This window comes from Camelina sativa, chromosome 11 (assembly GCF_000633955.1).
Source record: "Camelina sativa cultivar DH55 chromosome 11, Cs, whole genome shotgun sequence".
NCBI lineage: Eukaryota > Viridiplantae > Streptophyta > Magnoliopsida > Brassicales > Brassicaceae > Camelina > Camelina sativa.
Window position 1 is genome coordinate 42,075,976 of NC_025695.1, and position 19,507 is coordinate 42,095,482.

General features: G+C 33.1%; 1 protein-coding gene across 1 annotated transcript; it reads left to right on the forward strand.

Moving 5' to 3' along the window:
• On the forward strand, positions 7,107-7,701 carry LOC104728876 (zinc finger protein 1-like). Its single transcript, XM_010447799.1, has 2 exons — positions 7,107-7,342; positions 7,398-7,701. The coding sequence occupies exons 1-2, from the start codon at positions 7,107-7,109 to the stop codon at positions 7,699-7,701; spliced, it is 540 nt and encodes a 179-aa protein (XP_010446101.1).

Genomic DNA, 19,507 nt, shown 5'->3' on the forward strand with positions numbered 1-19,507 from the left:
TAATGTTGGCAGCATGAAAATGATTTTCATAAAGCTATTATATTATCTATCTAGTAAAACGGTATTATGTGGTGATAAACCATTACATATGGATAACTAATGTATAATATGGAGATATCTGTCCAATACACAGGGCCACTAATGATAAACTGCAATGATGGTATAAAACTGGCAATCGTAATTTACCACAAAACAAAAAAATTGGTAATCGTGAAAGTTCATGCACCCCTATTTTAAATTGTCAATTTGTCATTGTAGGTATGTTTTTCCTAATAAGTATTTCGAAAGTTGATAAAATTAAACATAGAAAGTATAAAATAAAATAAAAACATAGTTAAAGAAATACACATTTACATTTGTCAATATTAAGGCAGGATAAGAAAGAAGAACCAAATGTAGTAAAGCTGACTAAGACATAGCTATTAGCTGGCGTGTGTAAGTACTGAAAAGCTTCAAATTTAATTGTCTATATATTGCTTTTCATTTTCATTGTATTTGCAATTATTCAACTATATACGTAAAAAATAAATTAAAATATCATCACTCCATTAAATATAAATATAAAATTTTGATTACATTCCCCTGTATATTAAAAGAGAAGCAGAAAATGATGATGTGTCGAGAGTTCAGAACACAAATGAATTTATTGCCTGCATTTTTGTATATATTTACACATAATTGCTCTTGGATGGTTAAGGAATATTTCTTTACAATTAATTACAAATTTTCAAACATTTCAATTCTAAAATTTATTTTAATTACTTTATAACATATTTAATTATTAAAATATAAAGTCAATAGATTTAAAACGTTTTCAAAACCGGAAATTATTCACCTATAAAAAAAATTGACTACTATTAAGATATTTAAACTTTCCAAAATAAAATTATCACAATAATCATTTTTATAGGAAATTGACTTATTTAATACTATTGGTATAATATTTCACAGGCGAAACATATACTTACACAAAATTAAAACAATTTTAAAAAATAAAAATCTTGCATAGATTAACAAAAGAGCAGGTTATACATATATTTAGTTGATACATAATAGTTTATTCTAAAAATATTTTTACGGGTTATAGATATATATTTTAAAACAAATTTTAGATCCTAGAAAATAAATTTACATATAACTCTAATTTTATCTGTATATATCTATTCCGCACATAGTGCGGGTTGATACCTAGTTGGTTTAGTAATTGTTATTTATTTAAACAGATCAGTTAATATATTTTTCATCTAAATACTTAGGATAAATGATCTATCATTTATTAAAGAGTCCGTAGTTTGGAACGGTCGATTTAACAAACTTACGGGCGCCATTTTTTTTAAATGTATATGAAAAGTGATAGTTTCTAAATATTTTTTAGACTTAGAGGAATAACAACGTCTATAGGTGTTAGAATTGTTGATGGTTGTATTTGAAATGAGCTGTGAAAGAAAATCAGATTACACAAAGCCAATTGGAAGGACAAAACGAGTATATAACTTCAAATGATTAATTTTCCACAGAAAAAAAGTGAACTGTAAATTAGTCATATATATATTCTTTAATATATCTTTTAAGAGAATACTATAAATTCAAAGTTGATTTATGGTGTCAATCAATTATTGTTTGCCTTTGGAAGATTTTATACCTTAAAGAGCTAAACCTCTCATCAATAAATTGAGCATCTCCGGCTCTTTTCTCTGAATCACAACACAAAAGAGATTAGAATTTTTTTTCACAAAACAAAATATGGAGAACCAATCACATGTGTCTTCAACAAACTCCTCCTCCCCACCCAAACATGATCAGAAACTCAAAAGTGTCGTTGTGTCCGAGGAGGAGGAGGTGACGATGAAATCAAAGTCTCCTCAAGAGGTTGTGTCTGAACGGACTATCCTTGAGAGGCCTCGTTTCATTTTAGAGACTGTACGAACAGTAAATGATAACGAAACACACCTCTGTGATGTCTGCAGGAGGGAGTTCCCAAGCCGGGGGTCACTTGCTGGTCACCAGAAATTCCACAGAATGGAGCAAGAATTGAAGAGGCAGGGGATATTTTTCGGGCCTTTTGAAAGCTATGAAGGGTTGTCAATTTCACGTTTTAGGTATGGAGGAGGCGATAGCAGCAGCAGCAGCAGGCCTTACCTGTTCTCCACTGGCGAAGGAGTCAAACAAATGGAGACGACCATGTTTCCTCCTCATGCTCTAGACCGCTCCCTCACCGGGAACCCTAGCTATAGCACTTCACATGCTTTTTCAAATGATGAGGATCATATTAATCTTGATCTCACTCTTGGTCCATCTAAGCCCATAGGAGGCAGCAGCAATAGCATTAAAAACATCCCTAACTCATACTTGGATATGGAAGCCACTAGGAGAACAACGAATCTGTTCGGTCCCGTGTGTCCTCGTGTGCGTCCATTCAATTTTGTTGCTGGAAACACCAATCCTTGTCATGAATTGTTTTTTTTGCAAGGGAATGGAATGGGCTCTAGTCACCCGGAAAGACTCTTCTCAACGGGAGTGGATTCCAAAGCCATGGTGCCTCCTTTTGCTCCTCCTTATCCAACTTCCACCAATATTTGTCATGATTTGTTTTCTTTGCAAGAGAATGGTTTAGGCTCTGGTCAATCAAAAAGTCTCATCTCAAAGGGGAAAAACAAAGTCATGGTGCCTGATGATGATGATGATGTTAAGGATATCGAGCTAAGGTGGCTGACCAAGAAAAAAAGATCAAGACAAGCCTGATCTTAATTTATTCATGCCCCTTTGAGATCGTGGCTTAATTATGTTTCACCTCTTTTGTTTCGTCATGCAATTTCTTTTCTCTCTCTTTGTTTCTTCATTGTCTTTCTTAAGTGTTCTCTTAGGGTTTAGTTGATGTAATTTCGATTCATTAATCAAACCCTTCTCTTTTTGTTGTTGTCAATTTCTATATCTCTTGATTGGTCTATAATTTGAAAACATCCCATGTTGTATCTCTATCTATATATGATAACGAAACATTTCACAAAAGATATGTAAATTGTTAAGGTTACATAAGATTTTATTATATTTCGTCTATAATATTTTGTTTAGTTATTGATGCTGAGTTGGGAGAGCGTCAGACCAAAGATTTGAAGGTCGTGTGTTTGATCCATGCTCACTACATTTTTTTTTGTTGGGAACAGTTTTAAAAATAACAAAATTCAATAAAATAATAAGATAATATCTTTCTTGAAATCTTCAAATAAAATATGGTCCTAATAATATTATAAATTAATAATCATTGAAAGTTACAAACATACATATATATATGCTGATATAATAATGCATGTTTTAAAAATTAGAATTTTCTTTATATCTATAAAACAATTATTATGTTGTATTTTTTTAACTATAATGATATAAAATACTCTATAACATACCATAAATCTAGCTAAAATTTTAAAGTTTTTAATTTATAGATATGCATCATTTTCATTTTGATAACTTTGTAGGCCATTTAAATACTATAATTGATATTGTTATTCATAAATTTAAAATTTATGTATGTCATGTGTATAAGTGAATTTGTTTATAGTATTCGTAATTTATTGTCAATAATGTTTTCTAAATATTAAAAATTTAATTCTAAACCATAAAATTTATAACATCCAAAAATCTAATTTTATTTTGGTAAAATTGTCTCAAATCTTTATTTTTAACAATTTAAACAACTAAAATATATATCTACAAATTAATAATTATTTACACTATGAATAATAAATATTAATTTATCTATAAATTAATATCATTATAAATTAATAAAATGTCATGGTCCCATCATTATTAACTTCATTATATATTCTTTTTAGTCGAATAACCGGGTATAACATATTGATATTGCAAGTATAATACTCCCTATGTCTCATTTTAACAGTTTTTTTTGTAATAAACTATTAAATCAATATAAAAAAAATATGCAGAAAATTATGAAAATATCTAATAAAATGGTACCAACAAAAAAACCTTCAAAAAGCGTAGATTCCAAACAGAGGGAATATTTTATGGTAGAGTAAACACATACATAAATGCTACCATTTTATGTGGGAGTGCATTGGAACTTCTAAAATATTTTTTTAGGTATTGAAGTTGCAAAGAATTCAATGGGAATCTCCTATTGTCCAATAGGATGTTTCCGACAAGCATTTGATAGGACTTATATAGTTTCATTTTAAACCTGCGACTGTTTGGGAGCACTTGTCTAAATGCTTGATGTGGGCAACCACCTCAAATGCTTTGACGACTATATCGTATATATGTTCATCATGTCCCGTTTTAAAACAGTTATTCACACATCTCTTATAGATGGATCCCACATTATTCTCTTATATAATGACATCGACATTAACAACTGATCACAATGTATGTGATTAAACTGGATATGTTCGTATGGAAGAAGACATCCATACTTATGACTTATGAGTAGTTCGTTTTATGTGGCCGTGGCATCCGCCATTTAATGTGGAACCATAGAGATTGACGTTTTGTCCATGTTTGATTTAAGAAAGAATTACTCATATGCTATAGAAAAGTTGGTTTATTCCTTATATGTATATATTTTCTAAAAATTGCTTAGATATTTAGTGCACTGGGTAATTACAATTAACATCCTGGGTTTATTTTTTATTTTTAATTCTGAAAATATTAAAAAAGTACACATCAGCAAACGATTCCATGTCATTATTGACAGTGAATGTCTGATTTATATTACTTCACGACTGAGTTATAATACTTAAAGAAAAACGAAAGGTCTCGTAGATTCATTTGACGGCTGAGTTATAATATTTTGTGGCTGACTTATAACAAGAAATAAACTGAAAGTGAACGTCTGATTTATATTACTTCACGGCTAAGTTATAATACTTAAGGGAAACCGAAATGATTCATATGACGGCTGAGTTAAAATGTTTCGTGGCTAACTTATAACAAGAAATAAAAGTAAACAGCTAAATTTTATTACTTGACGGCTGAGTTATGATACTTAAGGGAAACGAAAAGTCTTTTAGATTCATATGACGGCTGAATTTAGTAGCTGACTTATAACAAGAAATAAACTAAAGTAAACTTGTCGTGCGTTGTTTCCGTATCTATCTGCACAACTCGAACATCCTTTATCATCGGTGTTACCAGAAACAACAATTACCGAAACTGGATCCATGAAAGAAAATGAAGAAAAATGAGGAGAATTAATAAGAATGAGTGTAATTAAGAAGTCAAAAACAATGAGAAAATAAGGAGAAAAAAGGTGAAGAAGAAGGTAAAAACCATGTAAATATTTCATTTTTTAACCAGCTGAAGAACAATAGTCGAAGGAACGACGTTTCGTATTTTCGGAGAAAATGATGACATTGATGATGCGTCCGAAGTGGCAAGTCAGCCATCAAATGAACATGTAAATCAGTCTAATTAAATCAGCCATCAAACAAGATTATAACTCAGCCGCAACATGAATACTATTACAATAATTAAAAAGCAAAAAAAATGCTGCCAAATTCATCCGCTTAATGTCATAACTCAACTGAAAATTTGTAACTGAGCTGTATCGTTTAATAAGTCAGCGTAACTGAATGATATTATAGTAATTAATCTTTTGCTACTAAGTCAGCCGTAAAATGGCCGAGTTGTACGATAAGTCAGCTTATGACGGCTGAGTTATGGTGCTTAACCATAACTCAACCTTAACGACATCTCATAAGTTAGGCGTTGTTCATAACTCAGCCAGCCGGAAAAAAGTTAATTCAGCCGTTTCGTAGTGATAACTCAGCTAAAATTTTGACAACTCAACCATCGGGTGAAAACTCAGCCGTAAGGACGACATAGAAATTTTGACAACATGTTGGACATATTTGTCAAAAGATTTTCATAGGGCCATATAAATTGTATAAAACTGTCATACCACATATAGTTCATACCACACATGTCAGCTATGTCTTAGTCAGCTTTACTACATTTGGTTCTTCTTTCTTATCCTGACTTAATATTGACATATATAAATTGTGTATTTTCTTTAATTATGTTGTTTTTTACGTCTTACTTTCTATGTTTTATTTCGTAACTTTCGAAATACTTTGTTTGGAAAAAATACATGTGTAAGTACAGTGTTTATGAAAAACTTGAACTTTAGTTGTCTATATTGCTTTTCAATTTCGTTGTATCTGCAATTATTCAATTATTCAAATATATATAATAAGTAAAAAATAACATCACTCACTCCATTGGAATTTTTTTTTTCTTTAACTTAGAGAATAAATCCCAAGACTTATGGAGGAGTCCAAGACTAATCTCTCTGGAGAGAAGGTATTCCACGAATAGGGTCTCCCAGGTATGCAAATGGACTGTAAGCAATGGGCTCATACCCATGTGATCAAAGGGATAAAGCTGAGTAATTATGCATTTGGGGAGAATCGATCCATGACCTAGACCAACAGGACGGCTCTTCCACCAAGGCTAGAACCACTTAGCCTAGTTTCCATTAGAAAATTTTATAATGTGATTACTTGGTTTAGTAATTGTTATATATTTGAACACATCAGTTCAATATTTAAAACCAACGATTTATTAAAAAGTCGATAGTTTGCAATGGTCGATTTAACGAATTCATTGGCACCATATTTTGGGAAAAAAAATATATGAAAAGAGATAGTTTTTAAATGATGTTCTTTATACTTATATGCACTATATAATCTATGATGTAACATTGGTTGATGGTTATATTTGAAATGAGTAAAGAAAATCAGATTACACAAAGACAATTGAAAGGCCAAAACGAGTAAAATTTTGATTATATTTATAGATATATCTTCAAATGGTTTATTTTACTCAGAAAAAAAAAAGTGAACTGTAAATTAGTAAGAGACACACCTTTACGGTTTCAATTAAATATTGTTTGCTCTTGGGAGATTTCATACCTTAAATGAGTTAAACCCTCTCACCAATAAATAGTGTGACTCCGGCCCTTTCCTCTAAATCACAACAAAAATGAGATAAGGCAAATTTTTACAAAACAACCTATGGAGAACCAATCACCTGTGTCTTCAGCAAGCTCCTCCTCCCCACCCAAACATGATCAAAAACTCAAAAGTATCGTTATGGCCGAGGAGGAGAAGGTGACGATGAACCTTCTGGAACAAAAGCCTCCTCAAGATATTGTGTCTGAAAGGACTATCCTCGAGAGGCCTCGTTTCGTTTTAGAGGTTGTGAAAAGAGAAAGAGCTAGCAAAATTTACTACTGTAGGTTCTGCATGAAGGAGTTCTCATGCCGGCGAGCTTTAGGCGGTCACCAGAACGCCCACAAAAAGGAACGAGAACTCCATAAGAAGCTGAAGTTCATCAGAGGCAATGCTTTGAAAAGATACTTATCGTGGGCCTTTTGGCTGCAGCTATGGAGAGATGTCCTCTGGGCCGTTTATGTACGGGGGAGGAGGTAGCAGCAGCAGTAGACCTTACCTGTCTTCTACTGGTCCAGGAGCCAAAAGAATGAAGACGACCATGTTTCCGCCTCATCACCATTCCATCCTCAACTGGAGCAATACTGCTGGCCGCCATAGAAGTTCTACAAGATATCCTTTAACCCCTAAAAAGTATACTTCAAATGCTTTTTCAAACGATGAGGATATTAATCTTGATCTCACTCTTGGTCCATCTAATCCCATAGGAGGCATAATAATCACGTCTATAATATAAGAGTCATTGATGGTTATAACTGAAATGAGTAAAAGTTTCATATTATACAAAGTCAACTGGAAGGACAAAAGCAGTAAAATTTGGATTATGTATTTAGCTTCAAATGGTTTATTCTTCAAATGGTTTATTCTGTTCAGACCATCTCTAATGTATATCTTTATTTTTTACTCTAATATAGAGTAACTTTAAAAATAAAATTATGTAATAAATAAAGGTGAGAGTAGAATTACTTTTAATATAGAGCAATTTTATAATTTTTCTATTTCAAAATAAATTAAAGCAAATATTGCTCAATAATAGAATTTTGACCTCTAAAATAGAGCAGGGTTGCGGTGTTGGAGATGCATCGGAGAAAAATGAACTGTAGATTACTTAGAGAGGTACCAATATCTTTTTAAGAAAAACTGTAGATTCCAAAGTCGTTTTATGGTTTCAATTAAATATTGTTATCACTTACTTGGTTTAGTAATTGTTATTTATTTGAACACATAAGTTCAATACTTACAATAATCTTCGATTTATTGAAAAATCGGTAGTTTTCAACGGTCGATTTAACAAACTCGCCAACACCATATTTAAAATAAAATAAAATGAAAAGAGAGTTTTAAAAGGATGTTTTTTATACTTATATGCATTATTTAATCTATGATGTAACATTGGCTGATGGTTATATTTTAAACGAGTAAAGAAAATCAGATTACACAAAGCTAATTGGAAGGACAAAAGGAATAAAATTTTGATTATATTTTTATATATATATCTTCAAATGGTTTATTTTTCTCAGAAAAAGAAAAGGGAACTGTAAATTAGTCAAAGACACCTTTAAGGTTTCAATTAAATATTTTCTGCCCTTGGGAGATTTCATACCTTAAATGAGTTAAACCCTCTCATCAATATATAGTGTGACTCCGGCCCTTTCCTCTAAAATCACAACACAAAAGAGATAAGACAATTTTTTACAAAACAACCTATGGAGAACCAATCACTTGTGTCTTTAGCAAGCTCCTCCTCCCCACCCAAACATGATCAAAAACTCAAAAGTGTCGTTGTGGCCGAGGAGGAGAAGGTGACCATGAACCTTCAGGAACAAAAACCTCCTCAAGATATTGTGTCTGAAAGGACTATCCTTGAGAGGCCTCGTTCCGTTTTAGAGGTTGTGCAAAGAGAAAGAGCTACCAAATTCTACTGCTGTAGGTTCTGCATGAAGGAGTTCTCATCCCGGCAAGCTTTAGGCGGTCACCAGAACGCCCACAAAAAGGAACGAGAACTCCAGAAGAAGCTGAAGTTCATCGAGGCAATGATTTCAAAGGATACTTATCGTGGGCCTTTTGGCTGCAGCTATGGAGGGATGTCCTCTGGGCCGTTTATGTATGGGGGAGGAGGTAGCAGCAGCAGTAGACCTTACCTGTCTTCTACTGGTCCAGGAGCCGAAAAACTGAAGACGACCATGCTTCCGCCTCATCACCATCCCATCATCAACTGGAGCAATACTGCTGGCCGCCATAGAAGTTCTACAAGATATCCTTTAACCCCTAAAAAGTATACTTCAAATGCTTTTTCAAATGATGAGGATATTAATCTTGATCTCACTCTTGGTCCATCTAAGCCCATAGGAGGCAGCAACAATAGCATTAATAACACCACTAATCCATCATTGGATGGGGATGCTACTAGAGGAACAACGAATCTGACCACTCTCGTGTTTCCTCGTGTGCCTTCATTCAATTTTGTTGCTAGGAACCCGTCTGATTCATTCCCAGGAAGCACCAATCTTTGTCATGATCAGTTTTCTTTGCAAGGGAATGGAATAGGCTCGAGTCACCCGAAAAGTCTCTTCTCAACGGGAGTGGATTCCAAAGCCATGGTGCCTCCTTTTGCTCCTCTTTATCCAACGTCCACCAATCTTTGTAATGGTTTGCTTCCTTTACAAGAGAATGGTTGGGGTTCTGGTCAATCAAACAGTCTCATCTCAAAGGGGGAAAACAAAGACATGGTGCCTGAAGATGATGATGGTAAGGATCTTGAAATAAGGTGGCTGACCAAGAAAAAGAGATCATGAAGAGGCCGCTCGTAATCTATTTATGTCTCTTTGAGTTCTTCAGTTTTCAGTTCGCTATCGATGCTTAAGTTCACCTCTTCTCTTTTTTTTTCTTTTTCTTCATGCAATGTTTTTCCCTTTTCTTTTTGTTTCTTCATTGTCTTTCGGGCCTTGTTCTCTTTGCGTCTTGGTTAATGTAATTTCGATTAATTAATCAAAACCTCTATATTTCAATTCCTATATCTCATGAGTCTTCTAAAATTTCTGCAATTTTCAATAGTCATGGTCCTTTTAGTCGTAAGCGAAATTTATTTTTTGCAAAGGTTAAAGAGATTGTGCATTTTGCATAAAATCTTTTGTTAAAACTTAAAAAGACATTATATTATCTCCACATATATTAGTTGTTAACTTGTAATATATATAAATCCCTTTAACAGACAAAAAAACACTCTTGTAATGTAGATTTTCAATTGTTTGCCTTGGGAAATTGACCAAAAATTTACGAGACAAAAATATGATAACTATACTTACTTTTTTATATATAGTTATTATAGCCTTGTAATCCCAGTCGCAATGTAAAATTTGAATTTATACTAAACTTTTGTGAACATGAGCTATTACTGGAAGGCGCATGATTATTTGGGAGAAGTTGTTCACGAATTAAATAACATACTGCGTAGATTTCAGGACTGGATTATTGACAACCCTAACGGAGGTCTGCTCCGAATCCAGTGGTGGTGAACACGGAGAATCCCCTGGCGGCTCACGCGGCCTTTATAGACTGCGGTAATACACTTATGAACCGAATTACTGCTGATGTTAATCAGATCACTGGTGTCGTCCCTACCGTAGGACCCGCAGAGCTACAAGAAATAATTGACTTAGGCATCACTTGGTGATTTTTTAAAACTGGAATCTCAAAATTTATTTTATTAATATTTTAATATAATAATATTATCTAATTTAATTAGTTATTTTTTAAAAAATTGAACCAATCATATCATGACACATAAGCGAAACAAGGTCAGAAAAGTGTATCGGTGGATCTGCTGCGAAATTTTGTGTCTCTTTTTTTCCTCAACTTTTAAATTTTTTTTTTTAATTAAAAGACATCCCCAGCGGATGTGGGATGGGAATGCTCTGTCTCGGAAGTCAATATCCTTGTCCTTGACATTGACATGATTGGGGAGATGATAAATTCAAGTTCTGAGCCATCTGAGTCCAGTTCAAGTTCAGCTGGGTCAGGTTAAGCTCATGATCGATATATATATATTTCTTGAAGACTTCGTCTGTTTATTTTCTTCCCGTCGTTTATATTAGTGGATACGCTAGTAAAGTTCCACTTTTTATTTTTATTTTTCTAGGGTTTTTATCATCTCTGTTAATCCTCGACTCTGATTTCATATATATATATATATATATATATATATAAACTAGTAATATTCAATCTCCGTGATTTGTTTTTTAGCCATACAACTCAAATTTTCTTGCATTTAGAAAAACGAACAAGGCAATTTCTCTTCAACATTTTTCAATCAATGTATAAACTCTTCATGAGATAACATCAATCAACATGCTGCAAATAGATACGAGACAATTTCTTAACTGATATGGTTACTAACTTACTGAAAGATGTGTTTGGAATCATGACGAAGGGTTAGAGATTAATCCTTCAAAACCCAAGCCAAGTTTATTCATTAACGTATGCGGTTAAATAAAGTTCTATCTCCTTATTGCATTTTCCCTCAAGATTGATTGCAACTAGAGAAAATAGACATTACATAGATAATTGGACTTTAATTACTCTAAAGTCAAGCTAAGTCATTGATTTTTGACCAGCAAGTGCTTTTAAGTTATTCCCACCACGTAACAACAACAAGTAAAAAAGCATGCAAATATCAATAGAGGCTTAGGGCAAATCTTAAAATTGTGGCCTTGTATATATAAATATTTTTTCAGAAAATATATATTTTTAATATATTAAAAAGGAAATATTACCATTTTTCAAATATTTTCATTAAAATGAGATTTAGTGAGTTAATATTATAAAAAGCAAAAATATTTTTTATAAAAGTTAGTTTTATGATTTTTGCAAAGAAAAAGTCCTAAAGCACTATTTAAGAGTAAATATTAAAGCTAATTTTGAAAAAAATGTGGTCTTTTAATTCTTTTATATTTGGGTGGCTTAGGGCAAATGCCCTTAATCTCCCTTACTAGCCCGGCACTGCATGCAAGTCACTGGGATTGAGACAGGAATTCACCATAAAAAACGAAGGCATATAAAGTAACATTATCTACCAGCCTCTATCGAAAAATCACACATTCTAGTTTCCACATTTTATCCTATATTGACAACTTCAGGCCAGGAAAAAAGGACTTCTCCGACAATATGAATAATTCTGACTAAATAAAACTCACCTACCGAGGAGCCAGGTCTCTATCAGAGAGAGACATAAATATTTCCCGGCATAGATTAACCAGATCAGGACTGATACTGGCATTTGACGCCATGCCTAAGCACTGCAGAGAACCAATCTTTGAAACAGACCATGCCTAAGCACTGCCACGCCATGATCGCTTGTTCATACCATCCGTAACTTGAAATAGACCAAACACATAGTTTCAAATTAAAATAATAGATCAACACACATAGTTTACAGAGCACTAAAAAATAGCAAATTCCATCACTTAAGGGTTTGATACAAAGAAGAAAATCATGCTAATAACGGAAACACTTATATAAGTACCCACACCAACAGGAGAAAATTATACATAAAAAGAGTGATCAGCTTGTTCCTTCCTAGAAGCCAAGGCGGCCAACTCCTTAAGTCTCGCTCTCACTGCATCTGGCGGAAGATTAGGATCACAAAATCATCGCTACCATATTCCCATTGCTCAGATTCAATCTTCTTAAAACCCATGTTCCCAAGCCGGCGGACGAATGGTGCCATCTCTTTTACTTTGTCTTTCATGTTTTAGCAAAGTGAAAGGCATTTTACATGGTTTGGCAAAGTGGAAACAAAATAAGAATATGTCTCATAAATGGAAATTTAAGTAGGGCGTGTCGACGACAACGATATAATATTCTACGTCAGATTGAAGAAGAGTTGGACAATATATAAAACCATTAAAAATGTGTTTGGTTTTGCAATACGTGTAGTAAAATTTGAAAAAATGACTTATTTAGTTATATGTGTAGTTATCTTTTGAACATGTCTGATGCATTTATTGTCAACTTAAGAGAGAGTGAAATATACTGAAAAATATATGAACATATCGTATATCAAGTATGATAGCACTGAATAAACGTATAATATATGTAGCAATAGTATTTCGCTTTCAGATTAGAGGTATCTTAGCTATTGAGGCTTTTGTTCAGCTCGTTTTTATCATTCAATTGTTTTTTCTCTTCTTATTTCTTTCTTTGCCTTTGAAATATTCTGTTTTGAGATTTGTTCATGTTTCGACTAATTCACGAATCCCTTTCATTTTCAATGCCTATGAATAAAAACACCAGACCTGATATAAAAACCTTTAAACCGTTCACCACTTGACCAATGGATTTCCACAGATCTATTCATTGGTTGTTAACTTATAATGTGTATATATATCGAAAACTAATACCGTTTGCCTTGGAAAAAAATTGACAAAAAAATATATATTCGAATCTTTCCCATCTTATTATTAGTGTTGTAACCTCCCAATATTTTTTACATAAGCTATCATCTTTCATGATCTATTTAACAGAAAGGATCATTATTCATTAACTATCGTTATTTGTATGTATTTTTATTGTTAATATAGTGTAGTTATCGAAGTGCTAATTAACTGATACAAAACCGATTTAGGAATAGAATATAGGCTACAACGTTTTGCATACGGGGTAGACAAACAAATGAGATAAAGGAAGTTTTCAACACTCAGTGTCCTGAAAGTAGTCCTTGCAACTATCGTCTATGTCTGGAAAGGAATGGATTTCACTTCATTATCTAGGGTTACATTTCCCAGCCGAACATAGTTTTGATTTGGTTACGAGATGTCTCCACATTAAAGTATGATGGAACATTAATGATATAAAATGAGTCTTATTTAGTGTCTTGGAAACTCTAAAATACTTCTTTAGGAATTGAAGTTGGAAGACATTTAACGGGAATATACCTTTTTCCAACGTTTGATATCATATCAGAAACTGGAATGATACCTTTATGTTTGACGGTAAATATTTTATATTGCTTTGATCTTGTCATAATTTACTTCTATGGTCTTTTTGGGTCACGGTAGACCCGAGGAATTCCCTATAAGATGTCTTGACAAGCATTTTTGGTAGGATTTCGTTTCATTTAAAACCTTCGAATGTTTGGAAAGCACTTGTCTAAATGCTAGCTGTGGAGTGAGCTGTTAATGTTTTTGACATCAATTGGATTTTAGTTCGTTTTAGATATCAATTGGATCTGTTTGTATACGAGAAGCAAGACATCCATGGATAACTAAGTAGTTTTCACTTATGAGTAGTTCGTTTCCTGTGGTGTGCATCCGGCATTTTTCTAATGTGGAACAATAGAAATTGATATTATGTATATGTTGATTTTGATATGTGGTGTGGTACAAAAGTTTCTTATGTATTTTTTGAAATTTTTTTTTAATGTTGTATAAATTTTTTTTTATTGAAAACTACTTAGTTATTTACAGTAATAGAATTTCAAAAATATTGTAATGTTGGCTGCGTCAAAATGATTTTCATAAAGCTATTATATTATGTGGTGATGATGTCAAAACGAAAAACAATGAGGTAATCAAAAGGCGCATTTTTTAGAATTTTCCAATGTTTTCACGACCGGATCGGACCGGCCAGTCCAACCGGTTAATCTGCGACCCGAACAGTTCTCCGGTTTAGGTTCACTACTAATAACCGGAAATCTTAAAACGGGTAAAACCCAGAAAAAAACGCTATAAACCCACGACCTGGTAATTTGGACCGGCCGGTCGGGTTATGGTTCAAAAAAAAAAATCTATTTGGAATCTTTGATTTTTAAAACCAAATATAGGGTTTAGTTTTTTAGAACCTCTCGTCGCTTGGCTTCATCTTCTCTCGCAGTCCTCATCTCTCGTAGTGCTTAGCGAACAGTTGGTTATCAAGTTCTCTTTTATTTTAATTTTTTTTATGTCTCTGATCTCCGTTAGAGCTATCAAAATGGGCTGTCCACGTCCATTTTGACCCGTCCAACATTGTCCAATTTGATTTTGGACAAATAGTTGTCCGTGTCCATTAACGTCCAATCCATTAACGACCATGCCCACTTATGCCAATATTTTTATGGGCTGTCCATGGGTGTCCATTGGACAACAATATAACAAATTTTGTAAAATGTGAAAAAATGGTGTAATAATGAGAAAATGAAAAAGTGAAAAATGTGTTTTATGATTTTTCCCAAATCAATTTTGACCTAGAATTGTCTGACCAATGGGCCGCCCAATGTCCAGATTGTCCACGCCCGTTTTGTCCGTGGGCTTTGTTGTCCACGCCCACTTAAGCCCGTTTCAATTATGGGCTTGTCCATGACCGGTCCATAATGAATTGGACATGGTCCACCCATGGACAGCCCGCCCATTTTGACAGCTCTAATCTCCGTCATTACTTGATTTTGAACATTAACATAATACTTTTTTCATGATCGTGGCTCTGTTTTTTAATTGTGGCTCTGTTTTTTAAACTATCATAGTTAATCATCAATCCATCATCATGTTTACATATATAGAAATCCATTATGTCGTATACTTGTATTATAAATAACCGATCCTCATGTGCTGTGCATCTCTTAAGAATATGTTATAGTACTATGTTTGAACTCTGTCTTTTTTTTGTGTGTGTAGTAGTTGTGTATTTTACAAGTAATGGAAACTGAAGAAGACTATGAAGAAATAGCAGCTGCAAACCGTTCAGTCCGAGGAAAAAGTGATATAGCTTGGTCCTATGTGATTCAATCAAATGATTCAAAAGGTTCATTCACTTTATTAGTTTATTTTTGTTTTTAGATTCATAATTTGTTAACTATGGTATGATTATTTTTCTTTTAGTATTTTATAAAACTATATAATTTCTATAAATATACTAATATAGTAAACAAATCATAATCAATTGACCCGCAGTCGAACCTGGTTGAACCGATGATCCGGTGACCCAGAAAGTAGTCCGGTTCGCCTTCCGGTCCGGTCGTGAAAACATTGGAATTTTCCCTCAAATAAAAAATAAAATACCTATTAAACCGTATTGTGCGGTGATATAAACAATTAGTTATATATGGATAAACTAATGTATGTTGGAGATATCATTCCAATAGTTTCATAAGGTCACTAAAGATAATCTGACAATAATTAATGCACCATTATTTTAAATTTTGATTGTGGATATTTTTCTCAAACAAGTATTTCGCCAGTTACAAAATAAAAATAGAAAGTAATAAATAAAAAACAACATAATTAAAGAAAATACACTAAAAAAAAGTGTTCAAGAAAGAGGTTGTCTGGATGCCGTCTAGGCGCTAAACAAACGCCTAAATAACCGTCTGAACCATCTAAAATTGCATAAATTATATTTTAATATATATAATTTTAATTTTTAACTACATATATTAAATTATTAAGTTTTATAACTGTATATGTAATTATAAACGTTTATATGTTGTTAATATAAGTTAAATAAATGTATTTTCTAACTTTTGTTTATGATTTATTATTTATTATTTTAACATATATTTTTACATAATTCTATATATAATATTATATATAACATGTTTAATGTTGTAGAAGTCTAAACCGCCTAAAATCGTTTATGCTCTGACTGCGTTTTAGGCATTATCACCACTCACATACCGCTTAGTACTTTATTGAACACTATAATATTTCTATTTGTGAGTATTAAATTACGATAAGAAAGAAAAACCAAATGTAGTAAAGCTGATGAATATTAGCTGGCGTTTGTAAGTACAATGTTTATGACTTGAATTTAATTGTCTATATATTGTTTTCATTTTCATTGTATTTGCAATTATTCAAATATATATATATGTATATCTAGAAAATAAGTGAAAAAGAACATGTTACTCCATTACATAGAAGATACAATACTGTGATTACTTGATTTAGTTAATGTTGTTTATTTGAACATATCAGTTAATATATATGTCATATAAATACTTACCGTAAATGACGATCGATTTACTGAAGAGTCGGTTTGCAATGGTCGTTTTAACGAACTCACGATGCGCCATTTTTAGAAAAAAAAAATATGAAACAGAAAGTTTGTAAATTATTTTTTACACTTGTAGGCATAATAATCACGTATATAATATAAGAGTCATTGATGGTTATAATTGAAATAAGTAAAAACTTCAGATTATACAAAGTCAACTGGAAGGACAAAAGCAATAAAATTTGGATTCTATATTTAACTTCAAATGGTTTATTTAGCTTAGATCATCTCTAATATATATCTTTAGTTTTTACTGTAATATAAAGTAACTTTAAAAATAAAATTATGTAAAAAAATAGAGATGAGAATAGAGTTACTCTGAATATAGAGCAATTTTTTCATTTTTTCTATTTTAAAGTAAAATATATAGTATAATTAAAGTAAATGTTGCTCTATAGTAAAATTCTGACTTCTAAAATAGAACAGGGTTGCTGTGTTGGAGATGCATCAGAAAAAGAAAAAAAATTAACTGTAGATTACTCAGAGAGGTACCAGTATCTTTTAAAGAAAACCGTAGATTCCAAAGTCACTTTATGGTTTCAATTAAATATTGTTATCACTTACTTGGTTTAGTAATTGTTATTTATTTGAACACATCAGTTCAATACTTACGATAATGTTCGATTTATTGCAAAATTGGTAGTTTTCAACTGTCGATTTAACAAACTCGCCAACACCATATTTAAAATAAAATAAAATGAAAAGAGAGTTTTTAAATGATGTTTTTTTATACTTATATGCATTATCTAATCTATGATGTAACATTGGCTGATGGTTATATTTTAAATGAGTAAAGAAAATTAGATTACACAAAGCTAATTGGAAAGACAAAAGGAATAAAATTTTGATTATGTTTTTATATATATATCTTCAAATGGTTTATTTTGCTCAGAAAAAAGAAAAGGGAACTGTAAATTAGTCAAAGACACCTTTAAGGTTTCAATTAAATATTTTCTGCCCTTGGGAGATTTCATACCTTAAATGAGTTAAACCCTCTCATCAATATATATAGGAGTGTGACTCCGGCCCTTTCCTCTAAAATCACAACACAAAAGAGATAAGACAATTTTTTACAAAACAACCTATGGAGAACCAATCACTTGTGTCTTTAACAAGCTCCTCCTCCCCACCCAAACATGATCAAAAACTCAAAAGTGTCGTTGTGGCCGAGGAGGAGAAGGTGACCATGAACCTTCAGGAACAAAAGCCTCCTCAAGATATTGTGTCTGAAAGGACTATCCTTGAGAGGCCTCGATCCGTTTTAGAGGTTGTGCAAAGAGAAAGAGCTACCAAAATCTACTGCTGTAGGTTCTGCATGAAGAATTTCTCATGCCGGCGAGCTCTAGCCGGTCACCAGAACGCCCACAAAAAGGAACGAGAATTCCATAAGCAGCTGAAGTTCATCGAGGCAATGCTTTCAAAGGATACTTATCGTAGGCCTTTCGGAAGCTATGGAGGGATGTCCTCTGGGCCGTTTATGTACAGCGGAGGAGGTAGCAGCAGCAGCAGCAGACCTTACCTGTCTTCTACTGGTCCAGGAGCCGAAAAAATGAAGACGACCATGTTTCCGCCTCATCACCATCCCATCATCAACTGGAGCAATACTACTTCATATGCTTTATCAAATGATGAGGATCATATTAATCTTGATCTCACTCTTGGTCCATCTAAGCCCATAGGAGGCAGCAGCAATAGCATTATTAACACCACTAATCCACCGTTGGATGGGGATGCTACAAGAGGAACAACGAATCTGTTCACTCCTGTGTGTCCTCGTGTGCCTCCGTTCAATTGTGTTGCTGGAATCCCGTTTGATTCATTCCCTGCAGGAAGATATGTTCCTCCTTTTGGAAGCACCAATCTTTGTCATGATCAGTTTTCTTTGCAAGGGAATGGAATAGGCTCGAGTCACCCGAAAAGTCTCTTCTCAACGGGAGTGGATTCCAAAGCCATGGTGCCTCCTTTTGCTCCTCTTTATCCAACGTCCACCAATCTTTGTAATGGTTTGCTTCCTTTACAAGAGAATGGAATGGGCTCATCAAGTCACTCGAGAATTCTCGTCCCAATGGAAATGAACAAAGCCATGGTGCCTCCTTTTGCTCCTCCTTATCCAACGTCCACAAATCTTTGTAATGATTTGCTTCCTTTACAAGAGAATGGTTTGGGCTCTGGTCAATCAAACAGTCTCATCTCAAAGGGGGGAAACAAAGCAATGGTGCCTGAAGATGATGATGGAAAGGATCGTGAAATAAGGTGGCTGACCAAGAAAAAGAGATCATGAAGAGGTCGCTCGTGTTTGTTCAAAAAAAAAAGAAAAAATTTATGACCATTTGAGTTTTTCAGTTTGCTATCGATGAAGCTTATATGTTTCACCGATCTTTTGTTTCTTCATGCAATTCTTTCTCTCTCTCTCTCTCCATGTTTCTTCATTGTCTTTCTCAAGTGTTCTCTTTGGGTTTAGTTGATGTAATTTCGATTCATTAATCAAATCCCTTTTTTTTTTCAATTGATTGTTCTAA